The sequence below is a fragment of the Gadus chalcogrammus genome, unplaced genomic scaffold (assembly GCF_026213295.1).
Source record: "Gadus chalcogrammus isolate NIFS_2021 unplaced genomic scaffold, NIFS_Gcha_1.0 GACHA101, whole genome shotgun sequence".
NCBI classification, from domain to species: Eukaryota; Metazoa; Chordata; class Actinopteri; order Gadiformes; family Gadidae; genus Gadus; species Gadus chalcogrammus.
The window spans coordinates 139,891-159,815 of NW_026613536.1; the positions used below are offsets into that span (position 1 = coordinate 139,891).

A 19,925-nucleotide genomic window follows, 5' to 3' on the forward strand; every position below is an offset into this window, starting at 1 on the left:
ACTCATTTTCTGCAGGAAATGCATTTTCTAGTTGTTATTATTATCTTATATCGAGGAGCGTGGCCCCGTGATGTCAGAGGGCCGCCGCGGTGACGTCGTCACGGGGACGTCGTCAGGGGTCGTCACGGGGACGGAATGTTTGGGTATACATTCTTTTGAAAATGGCAAAAATATGCTGAAGCATAAATCAATAATTTTGATGTTTTTTCGAATAGAAAAGTTCAAGAAAAACATGCATAAACGTATTTATAGATCATATACATATATATCATGTATATTTTTTATAAAGCACTGATATTAAATGTGTACAATCGTGTGTGTGTGTATTTGAGTGTGTGTGGGGGTGTGTGTGTGTGTGTGTGTGTGTGTGAGTGTATGTGTGTGTGTGTGTGTGTTGCCTGCACTTCTTTAAAGAAAGTCAGTTGGACCCTAACTTAATATAATCATGTACAACCACAAGCTTTTACAGAATACAAATGTGCGTCTGCAGAATCAAAGTGTGCGTGTGCGTGTGCGGTTGGCGTGGTGTCCTCTCCTTCCTCACCTGTGCCGGACGCTGTTCTCCGGGGGGCGACGAGGGGTCCCCACACAGGGTCTCCTGGTCTCCCTCCTGTCTCTCTTCCTGTCTCTTCCTCACCATAGTGGATCTCTCAGTTTGTTGCTGTCGCTGGTTATTGATATGCAGCTCAGTCGTTGCTCTGATCACCACTGAGGACTGGACTGAGGAGCGGGGACTTATATAGAGGCGGTGATGTCACAGCGGCCCGTCGGGTTCCGACCGGCCAGAGGTGGTACCTGATGTTGATTCGTCGTCGCAGGCAACTGGATTTGTTTTTATTGCAATCTACCGAATAGGCCTTTTAATAACTCAAATGGAAACCACTGAAATAAGAATATTACTTTAATACAAAAAGTTGACAATAACACAGTCGTGTTTACAAAGTCACCATTTGAAATTTGTTCTCCCAAGTCCATCAGCTATTTCCAAATCTATGCATGTTTTATACCCAAACATTTGCATCAACACTCACAGTGGGGCAAAGAAAGACCATTCATTAGTTTGTCTCTGATCAATTCTATTGATACTCAAACACAAGTTTGAGAGTGTCATTCTTCAACCGAGGCCTGAGGCCCGTCCCCTCAGCCTTCTGTGTGGCTTCCCCCTCCTTCTCAGCCTCAACGACTAAATCTTGATGTTCAGGGTTGTTCAGGGGTGCGTCGGTGGTTTCTTTCGTAGTGCCCTCACCCGGACCCACACGTTCCCCAATACCTGGGACCGGTCCTTTCTCGGGGCCCTGTCTGCTGTCAGAGACCGTGAGAGAGACGCTCAGTCAATGTTTCGTGATTATGGTGACGTATAAAACTCAAAAGATAAATGCACACACACACACACACACACACACACACACACACACACACACACACACACACACACACACACACACACACACACACACACACACACACACACACACACAAACAGGTTTAACAAATTATTTTATTTGGATCTACAAGCAAAACAAAGTTTTCACAAACATTAATTAGAAGGTTTCAATCTGAAAACTAACCAGACACTGAATGTGCAAAATGCTTAAGCACGCAGAGGAGTAGAGATGAAATTATGATGGTTTAGCTGAGGTTAAAGCATTGCATTGCATACAATATGGCATTCAGGGATAGACAACACAACGTCTTTTCCAGATGTGGAGGCTGCCTATGGTCGCTGAGACTGAGCAGAATTTTAGAACTCTTTTCGCATCAGCCTTTTGCAGTCCACCCATCTGCAAACCTCGGAGCACAAGTTTGTGTACATGCCCCAGACTTCCGAACACAACTATGATTAATTGGCAGTTATATCCTAGAGCTGTGATACATTCTACCAATGGCTGGTATTTCATGAATTTGGATGTGAAGCAAGTGTCCATATACAGATCAAACGCACAGCCTATTTCAAAGATGGTAACTGATTTTCTGGCTTGGTTAATGAAAACAATGTCCGGGGTGTTTGGGATGTTATACAGTATGTTGTTATCAGTACAATTATGATCAAACCAGTTCAATTTCACAGTGCTGTGCTTATACATAATAATAATAATAATAATACATTTTATTTCAAGCGCCTTTCATGACACCCAAGGTCGCTTCACAAACAATCATCTCATTACAATTACAATAATCTCATAGAAATAAATAGAAATAAGAAAAATAAAAGTCAGTCAGTCAGTCCATAAGCTATCTTGAAGAAATTAGTTTTAAGTCTGCTTTTAAAGTCAGTAATTGAGTCACAGTGTCTGATGTAGTCTGGCAGTGAATTCCACAACTTGGGGGCGATGTAGCTGAAAGCCCTCTCTCCCAGGGTGCTGAGGTTCGCCTTAGGGACATGCAGTAGGCCTGCTGTGGAGGATCTCAGTGAGCGGGCAGGAGTGTAGGATTCCAGGAGGTCAGAGAGGTAGGTGGGGGTATTGTTGTGGGGTATTGACAGAACAACATGTGTGTTGTTCTGTCCTGTACTTGTCTGAGTTCTTGTGAGACCAAGTCCACCAGACGGTCATGTCTGGCGATGTACAGTCCTTTGTAAAAGCTACAGCCGTTTAGGATATGAGCCATTGTCTCTTTATTGTCTGGGGTGGGATGTAGGATGCAGTGTGGGTTGTGTTGCGATGGATAGCAGATTGCCAGGTTGTATTTTTTTGGCAATACCTGTAAGCGGGCCTTAATGCAAAAGATAAGGACGTCCTCTCCAATGGTCGTGTTTGAGAGGATTGAGTGGGACACAGAGTGGTTTGCAAAGGGTAGCAGTGCCAGTTTGCCCTGCAGGCTTAAGCTAGTCCAATGCTGCGCACTCTCTTCTACTTTCATTCTTAGCATTGTGGCTCTCGCTGTTTTGATTGACAGCTCGTGTTGCCCATCTTCCTGTTCAAAGGTCGCGCATACATTGATGAGCGGGTCCATGACAACAGAGTTCAGTGCAACAGGTGTACCATCGGGCCCCGCCCACTTCAGATTTATTCCTGAGCGGTGGCACAGGTCATTGAGATCCATCCAGTCTGACCGCACACCGAAGCCTGCAGTTCTGATGTCCAGTTTTCCATTATCTTTTATTTTGAATCCGAGGAATTGCCGCTCATTCTCCTTCGCAGGTGGGATTTTGCGTCGCTGCATATGCAGGAGGAGTGATTCACGGGCCATTTCCCGGACTGTCACGTCGTCGCAGTTGAGCATCTTGAGGAGGTGGTTGGTTCTGGTGGCGGTGTAGACCCACTCAATGTTTGGGACTCCGGGACCTCCATCTCCGCGGGCTTGGAAGATGATGTCACGGGTCGAGTGGGTGTTTAAGCCAAGCCATTTCCTCACCAGGCTCACCGTCTTGTTTGTCATCTCTGTGAGGATGTTCTGAGGTATATGGATGTTTGCAAACAGGTGTTGGATTTTTGAAAGAGCGACTTCTCTGATTGCCTGGAATTTCATTAGAAATCACACACACACACACACACACACACACACACACACACACACACACACACACACAGTTATGTACACAGGGATATATTCATACTGCATGGCTGTTATTCACAGTCCAGACAGTGTTCCTACGGTCTGCAGAATCCCTCCCCATCTAGAAGAAACATCAGAAGTACTGTAGCTCTCGTGTTGAATTAAGAACACACTTAAGCAGAACAAGTGCTGGTCTCTAGCATACTTGTTATTATTCACTGATTATTAACATGTACACACACATACAGTTACACAGTAATACATTCATACACACAGTTATACAGTAATATATAAACATAATAGATGGAGATATTTATTTGAGTGGTTTATTTCTTTTAAATGCTCTAAAAAGGTCACCTACCAAATCTATGGGCCCGTTGGCTGTGTCACCGTCAGCAGTTACCAGGGACCGTCCTGCCGTCGCCTCTACCCACCACGGGACCTCCACCCTCTCCGGCTACCCACCACGGGACCACCACCGTCACCGTCAGCAGGTCAGAGCCCCCTCACAGCTTCACCCTTTTGAAATAGATATCTCTTTTTTGAAATGTATTCACCCTGGAGGCCTACCTACACCAATCGCACCAACACCACACAGCCACACTACCACGCACACAATCCGTTATAGACCCCCCCAGCCAAGCAGCCTTGAAACACCACATCCCCATCAGGTCAAACAGGTTAGAACACCCTGGACCAGAGATCTGAAGGGCTTCGCAGGCCGCTTCTTAAAGGACACCCCCTGACCCTAGCCCCCCAAAGGGCAGGGAAACCCCCCTAATATCAGGGAACCTGGAGAAGCTCCTATTGCACTCCTACCATCCCTCTCCAGGGATGGTAGGAGTGCAATAGGAGCCATGATAATGTGCAGACATAATGGTATCAGAACAAGTGCTATCTGAGAGATATCCTCTATCCATCGCTATGTCTTGTCTTCATAATACAACACTTAAAAGCTGTTGCTGTAGTTATTTCATGATTTTGTTTTATATTTACTCTAAGGATTTTTGCACTTTTGGTGGACGCATTTTCACATCAAAAGGAAAGACAGCAAAACCAAGCACTGCTGCGGGACCACTATAGTTCTAGTTCCGGTTCTATATATAGTTGGGACCGAGACGCTCTGAAGGGTCCTTCCTGCAGACCCCCCGGAGAGGAGCCCCAGCAGCAGCAGCAGTCCCCCCCCCCCATGCTGAGTGTGGAGGCTGGTCTAGTGTTGGCTCGTTCGTTCGCAAACCGGTTCGAATGACCGAGTCTTTAGGACGAACGAACTGAACCGGTTCGTCTCTCTCGTTCGTTCGGTCGTCTCGTTCACCATTCGATTCACCGACTCGACTGAACGAACGAACGAGTTTCCGGTAGCACTTACTCCACTGAGTCTGACTGACTCAACTGAGAACCGTGCAATGGCGTGAATTCCATGATGCGATTCACCGTTACCGGAAACTAGGCTGAATCGCGAACGACTCCTCTACGTTCAGTCGAGTTTCCGGTGAATCGATTCACCGGAAACTCGACTGAACGTGGAGGAGTCGTTCACGAATCGTATGTTCGTTCAGCCTGGTTTCCGGAAGCGGTAAATCGCATCATGGAATGGACCCCATTGCACGGTTCTCAGCTGAGTCAGTCAGACTCAGTGGAGTTAGTGCTACCGGAAACTCGACTGAACGAACGAACGAACGAACGATTCGCGAACGACTCCTCGTGGCGAACTGAATCACGCGAACTGGGTCACGGAAACGAATCATTGAATCCACCATTGATACAAACTGCTCAGTGGCGCAGGGTAACATACAGGAGCGATTTGCTTCCGCGTTATGGGGCCAAGACACGTGGCCTAGTCCGTGACTTACCGGATGCAGAGATCTTCTTCTTCTTCTTGTTTAGTGGCGGATCATAGTTTTTCCCCATATACCGCCACCTACTGGACTACTATACAGGAGTGTGTGACAAGGACGTTGGCAAATGATACTTTAAATCATAAAAATAACTTCAACGAAACTAACGAAACAAAATAAAACAAACAAACAAAAGAAATGAATAAATAAAAATAGTAAAGAAAAAATATATATACTTAAGGTTAAATTCTTCTAATTAGGTTAGTATCTTTTAGCTAATTTATCAGCAATTTCATTGCCATATATTCCATGGTGGGCTGGAATCCAACAGAACTGAATAATTAAACCAAGGCTTATAATATTTAAAAGAAATTGCTTTACCTCTATCACCAAATCTTCACGTATTGAATTATCTGTTATAAAACTTAGTATCTACAACCCATCTAAGAGCGGTTATTATTGTGGCCATCTCGATTGAGTATGATAAAGTCACCCACTCTATATCCATATCCTTTTTCAAATTCTGGAATATATATGCCAATACCACATTGTCCTTTGGGATCTTTAGAACCATCTGTAAATATTTTCAGATATCCATAGAATGAAGTATTTAAATAACTTGAGCAGGCATTAGCAAAACTTTGCTTGGTGAGATGCTCGCTTTTTCGAAATGGAATAAGATGCAGCTGGGCAGGGCGCTGAGAGGTGATGCATGAGGCATGATGGTGGCACGGCAGACAAGCAGAGGAGCATGATGGACTGGGATCTGATGAGGAAACAAAAAAAGATTATCTAACTTAAGATAAAATATACTCTGAAGTTTCCAGTTTCTGCAAACAGAAGAGAAGGGGTTTAATTAAGGCTTTGTATCATTAATAAGATAGACTGTGAATAACAAACGAAAAAATATAAAAGGCCTGGCTTAGTTTAAAGCCCACTCACCACGTCAAGGTGCAGGCCAAGAGTGGGAACATAGAACAAAGACTCACATCACAAACTCAGACAGTCACAACATGTATATGAATACGAGACACAATAGAACAAAGACTCACATCACAAACTCAGACAGTCACAATGTGTAAAAAACATAAATACATGAAACATGCATATAAATACGAGACCAAAGACTCACATCACAAACTCAGACAGTCACAACATGTAAAAAACATATAAATACATGAAACATGTATATACAAGACCATAGACTCACATCACAAACTCAGACAGTCACAACATGTAAAAAAACATATAAATACATGAAACATGTATATACAAAAAAGTGTTTTGTTAAAATTTGGGGTGGGGGGTCTTGTAATAAAAGCTTTTTTTATTGTAACACTTGGTTCAAATCCTATTTCTTACACATGCAGCCATTTGGACACCATTCTATGATAGCTGATAACCAAGGTACACACTGTAATACTATAATCAAGAGGACATACATGCAGTTCAAATAAGAAGAGATAGAACTTTATTGATCTGGAAACTTCATAAATATGTAAGATTGCTCCATATAATACCATAGTAACATGTATAGTAAACGTATGGAGGCCTAAAAAATTCAGTTCAATGTTATTGCTTAAGAAACAGATTCCTTCCAACTAACTATTTACGAAAAATGCAATCAATAATTTATATAAAAGTAAATGTTTACATATCGACCAGCAACGAAGTTGGAGTAGCCTACCCAAATAATGAATTGTAATACACCAACATTGTCAACTGTCATACATAGCTAACCATAACCCTGTCATAGCTAAACAAGCAAATGAAAATGAAATACCTACCAACGCAACTGAAATGTTAATATTAGACAATTAACAATATTATGAAGATTACGTAGGTCTCCCATAATCAATCAGGTAATCAATACGCCCGTGCCTGTTACAGCTATTTGAATGATATGTGTGTTATATATCCGTGTTCAACGCCATTCATGTTAAGTAAAAGGACAAATCTCAGACTTTGGAAGTTAATGGAGTTGATGGAAGTTAATTCGGAATTTAATTTAATTCGGAAGTTAATGGAGCCGTGCACTTCAAAATAGGTCCATAGCAAGGAGCCGTTTGTTTCAGTACGACTCCTTTCAGCTGCCCACCCAACATAAACTGCTAATAAAACGCTTGAGGAGGCGTTTTGAAAAGAAAAAACTTACATTTTTTTAGAACAGCGTAGAAATATAATTATGAGCCTTTGATTGATATCCAGAAATTTTTTGCGGAGACACAATCCTGTTCCCCACTTGTATTGGAGTGGACGGCGATATCTACTTCTGGGCCACATGAAATGACGGACCCCCGTCCACAGCCAGCTTAAACAGCTGCAATACCAGGCTTGGCCTCTGAGCACTGGTGGATTGCGGAAGTATGCGCCTATCCTGGGGGCCTGGGAGTGTCCTTCGATCCACACTTCACGATTAAGCCCGTTTTGAGTACGGCATCCGGGTCCTTGAGGTATACTTCTTTTCGCCGGATCTGAATTGTAACGTACTGCGTACTCAAATGTTGGCTAGTAAGTACGGACAGTACGGGTATTGGAACACGGCAGAAGGGGCGGGACTTCTCCCAAGTTTTCCCGCTTCTTCTCAGTTTGGGGCCGAATCAACTGAACAATAGAATCTCGGATCTCCATTTTAGTGCCATTCAAGTGCATGTGGTAAGGCATATATGATCTGAAATGTATTATATTCTAAACTTGTTTGGTTATTATATAATTTAATGGCTAACATAACTAAGCATAAGTGGACGACGTAAGTGATTTATGGTCAGAATCCCTCCAATCATCGTGTTGACTAGTCAGCGCCAATTCACTAACCAACGTTAAGTAACTCTTATTAACTTTGCAAAGGGATGTTAGCCGTCGATATTTACCCCGGATGTTCTAATTATGTTTCATTGTTAGACGATTGATCTGGACTCAAGCTGTAGGCCTACCAGTCAGATGAGTCACTCAGTGGAGGAGGTGAGACACCATATCAATACTTTAAACATCTGTTCATGCAACATTGGTGAGTTAATCACCATTAAATCAGATCAGACGATCAGATAAGACCAATGTGTTCATGAAAGGGACCCTCCATGGAGAGAATGGCAATTTAGGAGAACGATATTACTTTATTTATGAGAAATATGTGGGATTTACAACAGTTAATTGGCTGCTCTATAGCAACTGTTGACTTTGATAGATTCAGTATTACCTAGAATGTGTTACGGTTGTAGTTAAGGTTGTTTATCTACAAAGTGGTAAGGTTAGATCAACAGTATTGGACATTATGTTGTCTGTTTGTGGTGAAGGAGGACTTTGCGGATATCAGGGCCTACTTTTCCACAACAAAATGGAACCGCCTCTGTATGGCAGAGAAAAAAAGATTCATGCAGATCAAGGAAAACCATTTGGTTATGTCGTCTCTTGGTAAACCACTCATACTTAAATACTATTTTACTGAGTACATTGCTCTACATACAGACACAGGTGGTGCTGCTGTACACATCACTGCTTCTTTTGTGTGTGTGTGTGTGTGTGTGTGTGTGTGTGTGTGTGTGTGTGTGTGTGTGTGTGTGTGTGTGTGTGTGTGTGTGTGTGTGTGTGTGTGTGTGTGTGTGTGTGTGTGTGTGTTTCGGTCTGTGTGTGTGTGTGTGTGTGTGTGTGTGTGTGTGTGTGTGTGTGTGTGTGTGTGTGTGTGTGTGTGTCTGTGTCTGTGTCTGTGTCTGTGTGTGTGTGTGTGTGTGTGTGTGTGTGTCAGGCCTGTCCTTTGTGGCTCCAGCCTTCATGAGGAGAGAGAAGCCCGGCCAGGTGAGAGTCTGCTCACCTGAAGAGACAGACTCTGAGGAGGAGCAGCTCTGGACCTCTGGATTGACCGGTACAAAGACATTTACAAGACATTTCTGGAAGGGGTAATGTGCAGTGAACATTATCCCTTTCAAAGCCCTGAAGATACATTAGCCCGCATCATTTGACCAAAGATATAGCAACAAAAAGGGGTTTTATTGATTTAAAGGGATTTTATTGCATCTGAAAAAAGGAAAACCTGTAATAAACATTTTTAATAATAGGTTGTACCTCATAGTAAATTAGCAGGTTATATTACCCATTTTAGTCAGTTAGTTGAAGTGAGTCGTTTATATACTACTTTATTAGATTAGATTAGATTAGATTAGATTAGATTAGGCTTTATTGATCCTTTTGGGATGACTCCCTCAAGGAAATTGATTGTCCAGTATCTTACAGAAAGAAACACAACACAATATTAAATTATATACAATATAAGATAAACAATACACTCTTAGATAACTATAAAAAGTAAAATAAAAAGTAAACAGTAAACAATAATTATAATATAATATAAGATAAACAATAAACTCTTAACTAACTAACTATAAAAAGTAAACAAAAAACAGTAAACAGTAAACAATAAACTCTTAGCTAATATAGAAAGTAGATAATAATAGAAGTAAAACAGGATTCAAGTAAAATAAAAGATAAATGTAGAGAACTGTATAGAGGATTAATATAAATAAATAAATATAAATAAATAAATGTAAACATAAATAAACATATATATATACATATACACATGCACACACATATACATATACACACATACACATATATACATATACATACACATACATACACACATACACATATACACATACGGCATTGTGGATAAATATCATATCATATATGAAATGACGGTGAGCAAGGGGTGGCTGACAGTTAAATTAAATTAAATAAATTAGCAGTTCAAATTAAGCAGTGGAATAGGTTATATCTCTCCTCTTTACTCTATTACTCTATTACTTCTATTACTTCTATTCTATTTCCTCCTACTTCCCTCCGAGTGAGGAGTTGTATAGTGTGATGGCATGAGGGACAAAGGAGTTCTTTAGTCTGTTGGTCCTAACTTTGGGAAGGAGCAGCCTTCCACTGAACAGGCTCCTCTGGTTGTTGATGACAGTGTGCAAGGGGTGGCTGGCATTGTCAATAATGTCCAGCAGTTTGTCCAGTGTCCTCCTCTCTGCCACCGTCACCAGTGGTTCCAGCTTCATGCCGACCACAGAGCCAGCCCGCCTGATCAGTTTATCCAGTCTGGAGGTGTCCCTCTTGTTTATGCTGCCTCCCCAGCACACCACAGTGTAGAAGAGGACGCTGGCAACCACAGACAAAACATCCACAGCAATTTGCTGCAGATGTTGAATGACCGCAATCTCCTCAGGAAGTACAACCTGCTTTGTGTCTTTCCATACAGGTAGCTGGTGTGTGTTTTCCAGTCCAGTTTGTTATCCAGCCAGACCCCGAGGTATTTGTAGGAATTCACAGCCTCCACCTCAGCTCCGTCTAGCAGGACTGGTCTCGGACTTGGTCTGGATCTTCCAAAGTCAATGACCAGCTCTTTTGTCTTAGAGGTGTTGAGCTGTAGCCGGTTAGTGTGGCACCAGAGAGCAAAGTCCCCCACCAGACTCCGATACTCCTCCTCTCTGTCACCCCTAATACACCCAACGATGGCTGTGTCATCGGCGTACTTCTGTAGATGACATAGCTCAGAGTTGTAGCAAAAGTCTGAGGTGTACAGGGTGAAGAGAAGAGGGGCCAGCACTGTACCCTGGGGGGCTCCAGTGCTGCTGACCACAGTGTCAGACGTGATGTCCTTCAGCCTGACATACTGTGGCCTGTCGGTGAGGTAATCATCAATCCAGTCCACCAGATAGGGTTCCACTCCCATCCTGTTCAGTTTGTCGTGAAGCATAGGGGGCTGGATGGTGTTAAAGGCACTGGAGAAGTCCAAGAAGAGAATCCTCACTGTGCCAGCTTCCCTTATCCAGATGGGAGTGGACTCGGTGTAGCATGTAGAGGATGGCATCCTCCACACCAACATCTGGCTGGTACGCGAACTGCAGGCGGTCCTGGGCGTGTTGTACCTGGGGTCTGAGGAGGTTGAGGAAGAGCCGCTCCAACGTCTTCATCAGGTGTGAAGTGAGTGCCACCGGTCGGAAGTCATTCAGCTCGCTGGTCCTGTTCTTCTTCGGAACCGGAACGATGCAGGATGTCTTCCAGATCGTGGGCACTCTCCCTAGCCGCAGGCTAAGGTTGAAGATCCGTTGTAGCGGCTCTCCCAGTTCTGCAGCGCAGGTCTTCAGCAGTCTCGGACACACTTTGTCTGGGCCTGCTGCTTTCCTGGGCTGGAGCTTCCTCAGCTGTCCTCTGACCTGGTCTATGGTGATGTGAGGCGGGGATTGTGTTGAGGTGGGTGGGGGGGAGGGGGATGTTGTGGTGTCTGGGGGGAGGTGTGTAGAGGGAAGAAGAAGGAGAGATGGCTGTGGTGAGGGTGGTGGTGGTGAGGGTGGTGGTGGTGATGGTGGTGGTGATGGTGGTGGTGATGGTGGTGGTGGTGGTGGAGGTGGGGGGGACGAGGGCTGGTTGAACCTGTTGAAGAAGTCATTCAGCTCGTTCGCCCTCTCCGTTGTCTGCATTGTCCCCCCTGTAGCTCTGGTCTTTGTGTTGTGACCTGTGATGGTCCTCACACCTTCCCAGACCTCCCTCATGTTGTTCTCCCTCAGCTTCTGCTCCACCTTTCTCCTATAGCTGTCCTTAGCTTCCCTCACACAGTGTTTCACCTCCTTCTGTGCTGCCTTCATGGCCTCCCTGTCCCTGCTCCTGAAGGCAGCCTTCTTCTTGTTGAGGACAGCCTTGACTTCCCGCGTTACCCATGGCTTGTTATTAGGGTAGCAGCGGACAGTCCTGACAGGGGAGACCACGTCTGCGCAGAAGTTGAGGTACTCCGTCAGACAGTGTGTCATCCCCTCTATGTCCTCACCATGCGGGTCGATCAACACATCCCATACTGTGGTGTCGAAACAGTCTCTCAGGGCACTTTCCATCTCAGGGGACCACCTCCTGATGGTGCGAGTTGTCACCGGCTGTCTTTGGACCAGGGGGATGTACAGTGGCTGTAGGTGAACCAGGTTGTGATCAGACTTCCCCAGTGGGGGGAGGGGAGTCGCTCTATATGCATCCCTCACATTAGCATAGAGGAGATCAATTGTCCTGTTGTTTCTGGTAGTACAGTCTACAACCTGGTGAATCCAAAGTAGAATCCAAAGTTACGTGATTAAAGTCCCCAGAGATGATCATAAATGCCTCAGGGTGCTGTGTCTGCAGCCTTGCTGTGACGGAGTGTATCTTCTCACAGGCAGTGGCTGCGTCCGCTCTCGGAGGAATGTAAACACAGACGGTGATCACATGACTAAAATCCCTCGGCAGATAATATGGCCGCAGGCTAACAGCTAGCAGCTCGAGGTCCCGGCAACATGAGACTGTCTTTATGGAGATATGTCCTGGGTTACACCAGCGGTTGTTGACATACATGATGAGACCCCCACCTTTGCTTTTTCCGCTCGCTTTAGTGTCTCTGTCGGCTCTCACGGCAGTGAATCCCAGCAGGTCCACGTTAGCATCCGGTACAAGGTGGTTAAGCCATGTCTCCGTAAAGATGAACAAGCTGCTGTCACGGTAGATCCGTTGGTTGTTCAGCGCGGACAGCTCGTCGATCTTGTTCGGCAGCGAGTTCACATTCCCCATGATTACGGAGGGAATAGATGGTTTGTAGCGCCTACGATTATCCGCAAGCTCAGCCTTTATCTTAGCTCCAGCCTTGCAGCCCCTGGGTCTCCTCCTCAGCTCCGCTGGGATTGGGTGTCGTATCCCAGCCCGTCCGTTTGTTTGTTTGTTGTTTGTTTTGTCCGTTAGTCCGTTTATTTGCAAAGCCAGTAGTTCCTCTCTTGAGTAAGTGAGAGAGCTGGCTCTTGGTTGCATTTTTAGAAAAAATAAATAGAATTGAAGTATCTATAGTATATAGTATATAGTTTAGTATAGTACAGTATATATATTAAACACACAATAAGTAGAAAGAAGTTAAAAAACGGGAGAGCTACTGGAGAGGCAGCCGTCTCCCACAGCGCCATGGCAACAAGAAGTGTCCCTTTTATTGTCAGTTAGTAGGAGTTAGTAGCATACATCCTTACTTATAGTTAGTCAGATATAGTATGCAAGTTAGGTTTTATACTTCATTGGTTGTTAGTAGCTTATACTACCTTTTTAGTCAGTTAGTAGTCAGTAGGATACTTCCTTACTTAGAGTCAATCAGTAGTTATTTGGTTAAATATTAATTTATCGTAAGTCAGAAAGTTAAATACTAACTTATAGTAAGTTAATAGTAATAGGTTTTATACTGCCTCGGTTGTTAATAGCTTCTAAGCTACCTTTTAGTCAGTTAGTCATAGTTAATATAGTACATCCTTACATATGGTCTGTTTGTTGTAGTTAATAGGTCACATCCTAACTCATATAGTCAGTTGGTAATAGTTAGCAGGTTAAATCCTAACCTAAAGCCAGTTATGTCAGCAGGTGCTCGAGTGTGGAAGCCACCACCAGTCAGACAGGGGTCTCTACAACAGCCCAGTACGTCAGATGCAGTTTCTGTACAGGTATAAACAGCACACGTCACCTTCAGCAGCCTTACCATGTCCTGTCCTCTATGGTACGAGACCTGCTTCATGTCCGTGTGACAGCAGACTGATGGATTAAGGGTATTAATTACACCAGCACGATGTATAACCTTAGACGTATTGTTGCTAGGAGGTAAGGTACCTACTAGGGGTGTACGGTATAAACGGTGCTGAACGTATACCGGTGTGAATTTGCGCTACGGTATGGATTTTGACGTTACCGTGAGACCGGTGTGACCGGTAGACAATGTTGTGTGTAACGCGTAACAAAGTAAGTAATGTGTTAATACAGTTCCCTAACTACTTTTTCATGTAAAAAGTAAAGTTACGAGCAACTACTGAAAATATGGTAACGAAACATAGTTCCTTTTTCAATTCGGCACCACGTTACTTTTCCCAGGGACAGATTGACAGCGATACTGCCTTCTCAGGCCGTATGCTATTGCGCAAGCACGCAGGCGCGCAGCAAGCCCTCCTGCGTTGCGCAATAGTCCCTTCACAAGCTCTCATTCCACAACGTACGAGACAGACGCTGGTAGCGTGAAGCCGTCTCTGCAATCAGACATTGCTTCCGCAGGCATTTTGAAAGCCAGTCCTTACAACTAAATGCCAGTGGTGGAACGAGATGACAAACGTTGTCACTGTTTACCTGTCTAAGGACATGGTTCCCTTTCAAACTGTCGATAGAAAGGGCTTTAAAGAGATGGTCAAAACACTCGATCCCAGGTACGCGTTACATGCCCGCACACACTTCAGCCAAATTGAGATGCCAAAACTATACGGCAAGGTCCGCAAGCAAGTGGAGAAACAAATCCATACTATTAAACATTAGTGTTTTTTTTTTTTTTTAAGTATTTTTCCCCGTTCAGAGGCATTTATATCGAAATTTAAGATAAAATGAACATACCGTGATATAATACCGTTACCGTCTATTCCTCAAATCTTACCATGATATAGGGCTGGGCGATATAGCAAAAAATATTATCACGATTATTTTTTCGATCTCGATATTAATCACGATATATAATATTAAAAAATATATATATATATTTTCTTTTCTCTTATTTTCATTGTTGTTGATTGTGTGTGCATGTGTGTGTGTGTGTGTGTGTGTGTGTGTGTGTGTGTGTGTGTGTGTGTGTGTGTGTGTGTGTGTGTGTGTGTGTGTGTGTGTGTGTGTGTGTGTGTGTGTGTGTGTGTGTAACGGAAGCTCAAACATGCACCAGGGAATGGGCGTGTACTTAGGCATTAACCGCAAAACTGCGATCTGACTATTTTGTTTATTTCTGCCGAATTGGCTGTCAGGTAAATCCATATCAGAAATGTTTTTTTTTTTTAATTAAAAAAAATATATATATACCGTATTTTCCGCACTATAAGGCGCACCTGAGTATAAGCCGCAGCAGCTAAATTTAATGATGTGTACATAGATAAGCCGCACTGGACTATAAGCCACGGGTGCAGTGATGTTGCTAGGTACGCGTCCTGCGTCCCTGACGCATTAAAATCTGAAAGGACGCACTAAACTCACTATCCATGCGTCCCGGGGACGCATGTCATTTTCCCCATGAAAAACGATACATAGTGAACATTAAACAACTCGTGTTTAATCACAGTAACTGGCCAAAGAAACCTTCTTGTGAGCAGACCGGACAAGCGCTGTTTCAACCCTCTGCGCATCTACTCGGCGCAGACGTGATCCCCTGTACAAAGTATCGCGACATGCTAATTTAGCCGCTACCAAAACAACTAGCTCGTCACCACTGATTTCATTTCAACAATTAAAAATACGAACTTCATAGTAAATAAACCCACGTTTCCACTGCTCGATGCTGTGCTCATTCGTGTCGATTATGTTGTAACGTTTAGGGGACGTGCTGTAATGAAATAAATGAAACATAATCCGGTGGTGGTGATGAAAACTACATTGAACGGCAGCCGCCATATTGTTATGCCCAAACGGCGCCTGCGCATACATCGCGCTTCCAACGAGATCCCGTTTTTCTCGAGAAACAGGCAGAGAAGAGAGAACGCAAAAATGCCACCAAAGAAAAAGATGAAACCTATTGCAGGTCAGCAAACTATTGCAGCTGCATTTTCTGTCCCCACTACCTCTGCACTCCTCCGGTCCGCGCCCCGCCACTGGTGGCGGGGCGCGGACCGGTCATAGAGCCCATACGGTACGGCCACACCAACCGCGTTACTCGCGTTAGGGGCGTCCAAACTCGGCATTTTTGCATAGGGAACCATTGGTATAGGCGCGTAGACGCGTTACATGCGTTGAAGCGTCGCGTCATCTTTCTTTATTCTGGGTGGAAATAGTAACATAGTTACGCTATTAAATGCGTTTATGGAAACATTTTTAGCGAGAAATGTGCATTTTACTTTCATAATGTTCGCTCGGTGAATGTGAAGGATGTTTGGTTTGATAGTTATGACGAAGAGGGTACGCTCCGTTCACTTGCATGGACAGAGTCTCTGGATGCTAAGCAACCTCAATGTCTTGGCGGACTATTTCTCTGCTGATCAACACTACGAATGCTGGAAACACACCAGACACACCATGTGAAGTTATTTAACCCGATTATTGTTATTTATATCAGAGATTATTTAATCTAACCCGATCTTCACCCTGCTACCCTCTGGCAGGCGCTACCGGGCCACTACAGCCCGCACCTCCAGACTGCAGAACAGTTTCATCCCCAGGGCCATCACAGAACTTAATAATCACACTACACTCCTACCCTCCACCCAGCACAACTGCACTTTTGTTAGTGGTTGCACAAACAAATTTCGTTGTGTATCCAATGCACAATGACAAATAAAGTCTATTCTATTCTATTCTATTCTAAACTCTTCACCCAAACCCGGCGGCGTTTGGGTTTCCTACCTCGGACTCCAGCGCAGCCACGGCCGACAACTATCTTTATTCTGGGTGGAAATAGTAACATTGTTACGCCATTAAATGCGTTTATGGAAACATTTTTAGCGAGAAATGTGCATTTTACTTTCATAATGTTCGCTCGGTGAATGTGAAGGATGTTTGGTTTGATAGTTATGACGAAGAGGGAACGCTCTGTTCACTTGCATGGACATGGACTCATCTAGCTGCGTTGGCGCATTGACGCGTTGGAAGCGTTGAACCACCACACAATGATCAAGCGTCAGGTTAGGCGCGTACTCGCGTTATCCAACGCGAGTAACGCGTTTGGTGTGGCCGCACCGATAGAGTTAAAGTCGGTGGACTCGTCTGTAACCTGTAAAATCCATAGATTAGCCGCACCGTTATATAAGCCGCAGACTCGAAAAATGGGGAAAAAGGCGCGGCTTATAGTCGGAAAATTACGGTATATATATATTTTTTTTTTTCCATATCGAGCATTTATGTCTAATGCTTATCGTCGTAATCGATGTGAGATTTATCGCGATTAATAATTGTAATCAAGTTATCGCCCAGCCCTACCGTGATGTACATTTTAGTCCATACCGTACAGCCCTAGCACCTACCCACATTAATAAAACAAGGAGTACTCCTAACTAGACGTTCTGTCTGTCAGAGTCTCTCAGGGCGGGGCTGGAGTGACCAGGAGGTCTCTGGAGGGCCCACTCCTTCTCATCCAGAGATCGACCCCCCCGGAGGAGGAGTAGAGAGGGGCTCTGCAGTCCAGGAGGAGGTCTCCTTGGGTTAGCTCTGATCCCACCACTGCTTCCCTGCCAAAACACCTTTTTGTGCACGTATAGTGTGTGTGTGTGTGTGTGTGTGTGTGTGTGTGTGTGTGTGTGTGTGTGTGTGTGTGTGTGTGTGTGTGTGTGTGTGTGTGTGTGTGTGTGTGTGTGTGTGTGTGTGTGTGTGTGTGTGTGTGTGTGTGAGAATCAGTTCTCCATGAACATATGAAGGGCTCAAGTGTTTATTCAAGAAAGACGAACCTGAGAAATGTTCTCAGAGTTAACTACCAAGAACCGGAAGTACCTAAGGATGACGACTACTTCTGTAAGAGGGCTCACTCACTCTGTCTCTGTCTCTGTCTCTGTCTCTGTCTGTCTCTGTCTCTGTCTCTGTCTCTGTCTCTGTCTCTGTCTCTGTCTCTGTCTCTGTCTCTCTCTCTGTCTCTGTCTCTCTCTCCCCACCTCTTTTTCCCCACCTCTTTTTCATTCACAAACCAATTTTTAATCTTCCTGTTTCTGTCTATTTAATATAGATTTGTAGCTGAAGCTCTCTTGGACGTTATAAATAAATGAACTCTCCAGTCTGTGATGAGTGTAGGACTTTCTTCCTCGAAGAGTGCGCGGTCCACGGTCCTATCGTCTTCATGGCTGATCGCCCCGTTGCTGTCAGAGAGAAAGACCGAGCCAAGAAGACGCTGCCCGCTGGGTTTGAGGTATATGTCGTACTTTAACACAACAAAGTTCTCCCCGTCCAATGACATCCACCCCCCTCTTTCCTTTCCTCCCTCCCTCTTCCTGTCTAAATCTCTTTCTCACTTGTTTCCCAACTACTCATCTCCATTCATTTCTTATCATATCTTATCTTCCTCTCCCCCCCCTCCATCTCACCACCTCTCTTCCTCTCTCCATTCCTCTCACCTCTCTTTGTCTCTCCCTGCCTCATTCTCTCTACATCTCTCTTCTCCATGTGTCTCCATCTCGCTCTCCTCTACCTCTCTTGTATTCTATCTCCTCCCTCCTCCACCTCTCCCTCCCTCTATGTATTCCTCTCACTCTACGACTCTCCTCCTCTCTCCATCTCTGTCTCATGTGGGGTAGATCAGAGATTCTAGGATCCCTGGGGCCGGTCTAGGGGTGTTTTACTGTGGAGACGGTGGCCTTCCCATTGGAACACACTTTGGACCCTACGAAGGACACAGGACAGATGAAGAGGGAGCCCTAGAGTGGATACTCCTGGGAGGTCAGTGTGTTTGTATTCATTTATTTTGATCTAGTCTTGTATGTGTGCTTTTGTGTTTATTGGATGGCATAGAGTCTGATTAACACATTTCTCCAGATCTACAAGAGCAGACACAATGATTACATTGATGCAAAGAGAGACACTTTCTAACTGGATGAGGTAGGACCCTATTCACTTTTATACCATCTACTGCATGAATAATGTTCACAATTTTCTTACTTACATTACTTTATTGATAACATTTATATTTCTCCATGTCTGTTATCTGATTAGATCCACAATATTTTCTGTGTTGCTATGACATGTGCAGAAGATAGACTGTAAAGGTGTGTTGACGTACCTGTCTGTGTGTTAGGTACGTCAATTGTGCTCGTAATGAAGAGGAACAGAACCTAATAGCGTTTCAGCACAAAGGAGGAATTCCTTATCGCACCTGTGGCCTCGTGACTTCAGGAGCAGAGCTCTTGGTCTGGTATGGGGACGAATACGCCAGACATCTGGGAATCGGATTTGATCGACTGTGGAACAACAAGAGCTCTACTAAAGGTCTGCCTTCAAGTCTGTCTTTCTGTCAGGGTTTGGTTTCTATGCGGCACTTCATGACCACATCTCTCATTTTAATTCAAAAGAGCTTGGACAATAAACATCTACATTAACAAGGCAGTTAAGAAATTATACAGGAAATAGTAAAGTTTTACCATACATTTAAATATAATAAACAAAAGATGACAACATAATAGAAAAATATTCTTACTTGGAAAAATGTCTAAATGCAAAATATACAGTACCATGGAGGTTTCAAAAAAACAATCCAATTATACAAATTCAGGTATGCTTGATTAGGCTGTGCAGCCTTATCAAGCCCCAAAGCCTAAAGCACCTGACTCTGGCCAGGTGAGGCTGCTTAAACCAGCCATCAGCAGCACTCTCAAAATAAAATGCATATGACTCTCTCTTTCTCCTAGGAGGGAATCCCAGCTGACACCAGCACAGGCTTTCCCCTGTCCCGAGTGTCCGTACTCCTACACGTCTCAGATCTTCCTCCACAAACACATGAAGAGGAGCCATGGCGACCTGTACGGCCGACTGCTGAGGAGTGGAGAAATCAAGGTGGAGCCTAGTCTCCTCCCATACGTCGCAGCCTCCTATCAAGAACCAATCGGAGCCTCCCCGGGAACCGTC

General features: G+C 44.3%; 1 protein-coding gene across 11 annotated transcripts; it reads left to right on the forward strand.

Moving 5' to 3' along the window:
- The first annotated feature begins 1,464 nt into the window (after positions 1-1,464).
- Positions 1,465-19,511, forward strand: LOC130378772 (histone-lysine N-methyltransferase PRDM7-like). Of its 11 annotated transcripts, none has more exons than XR_008894905.1 (12): positions 1,465-3,324; positions 3,848-3,989; positions 8,235-8,294; positions 8,627-8,744; positions 9,076-9,192; positions 11,156-11,215; positions 13,737-13,816; positions 17,395-17,521; positions 18,102-18,216; positions 18,602-18,743; positions 18,840-18,902; positions 19,099-19,511. XR_008894905.1 is itself a non-coding variant. In XM_056585418.1 (12 exons), exons 1-11 carry the CDS (start codon positions 3,266-3,268, stop codon positions 18,860-18,862), a joined length of 1,059 nt encoding a protein of 352 aa, XP_056441393.1. In that variant the 5' UTR covers positions 1,465-3,265; the 3' UTR covers positions 18,863-18,902; positions 19,099-19,511. The 11 variants fall into 11 exon arrangements, 2 of the variants coding, with proteins under 2 accessions (XP_056441393.1, XP_056441394.1); XM_056585418.1 differs by having other exon boundaries at positions 18,086-18,216; XM_056585419.1 differs by having other exon boundaries at positions 18,119-18,216.
- Positions 19,512-19,925: the final 414 nt, after the last annotated feature.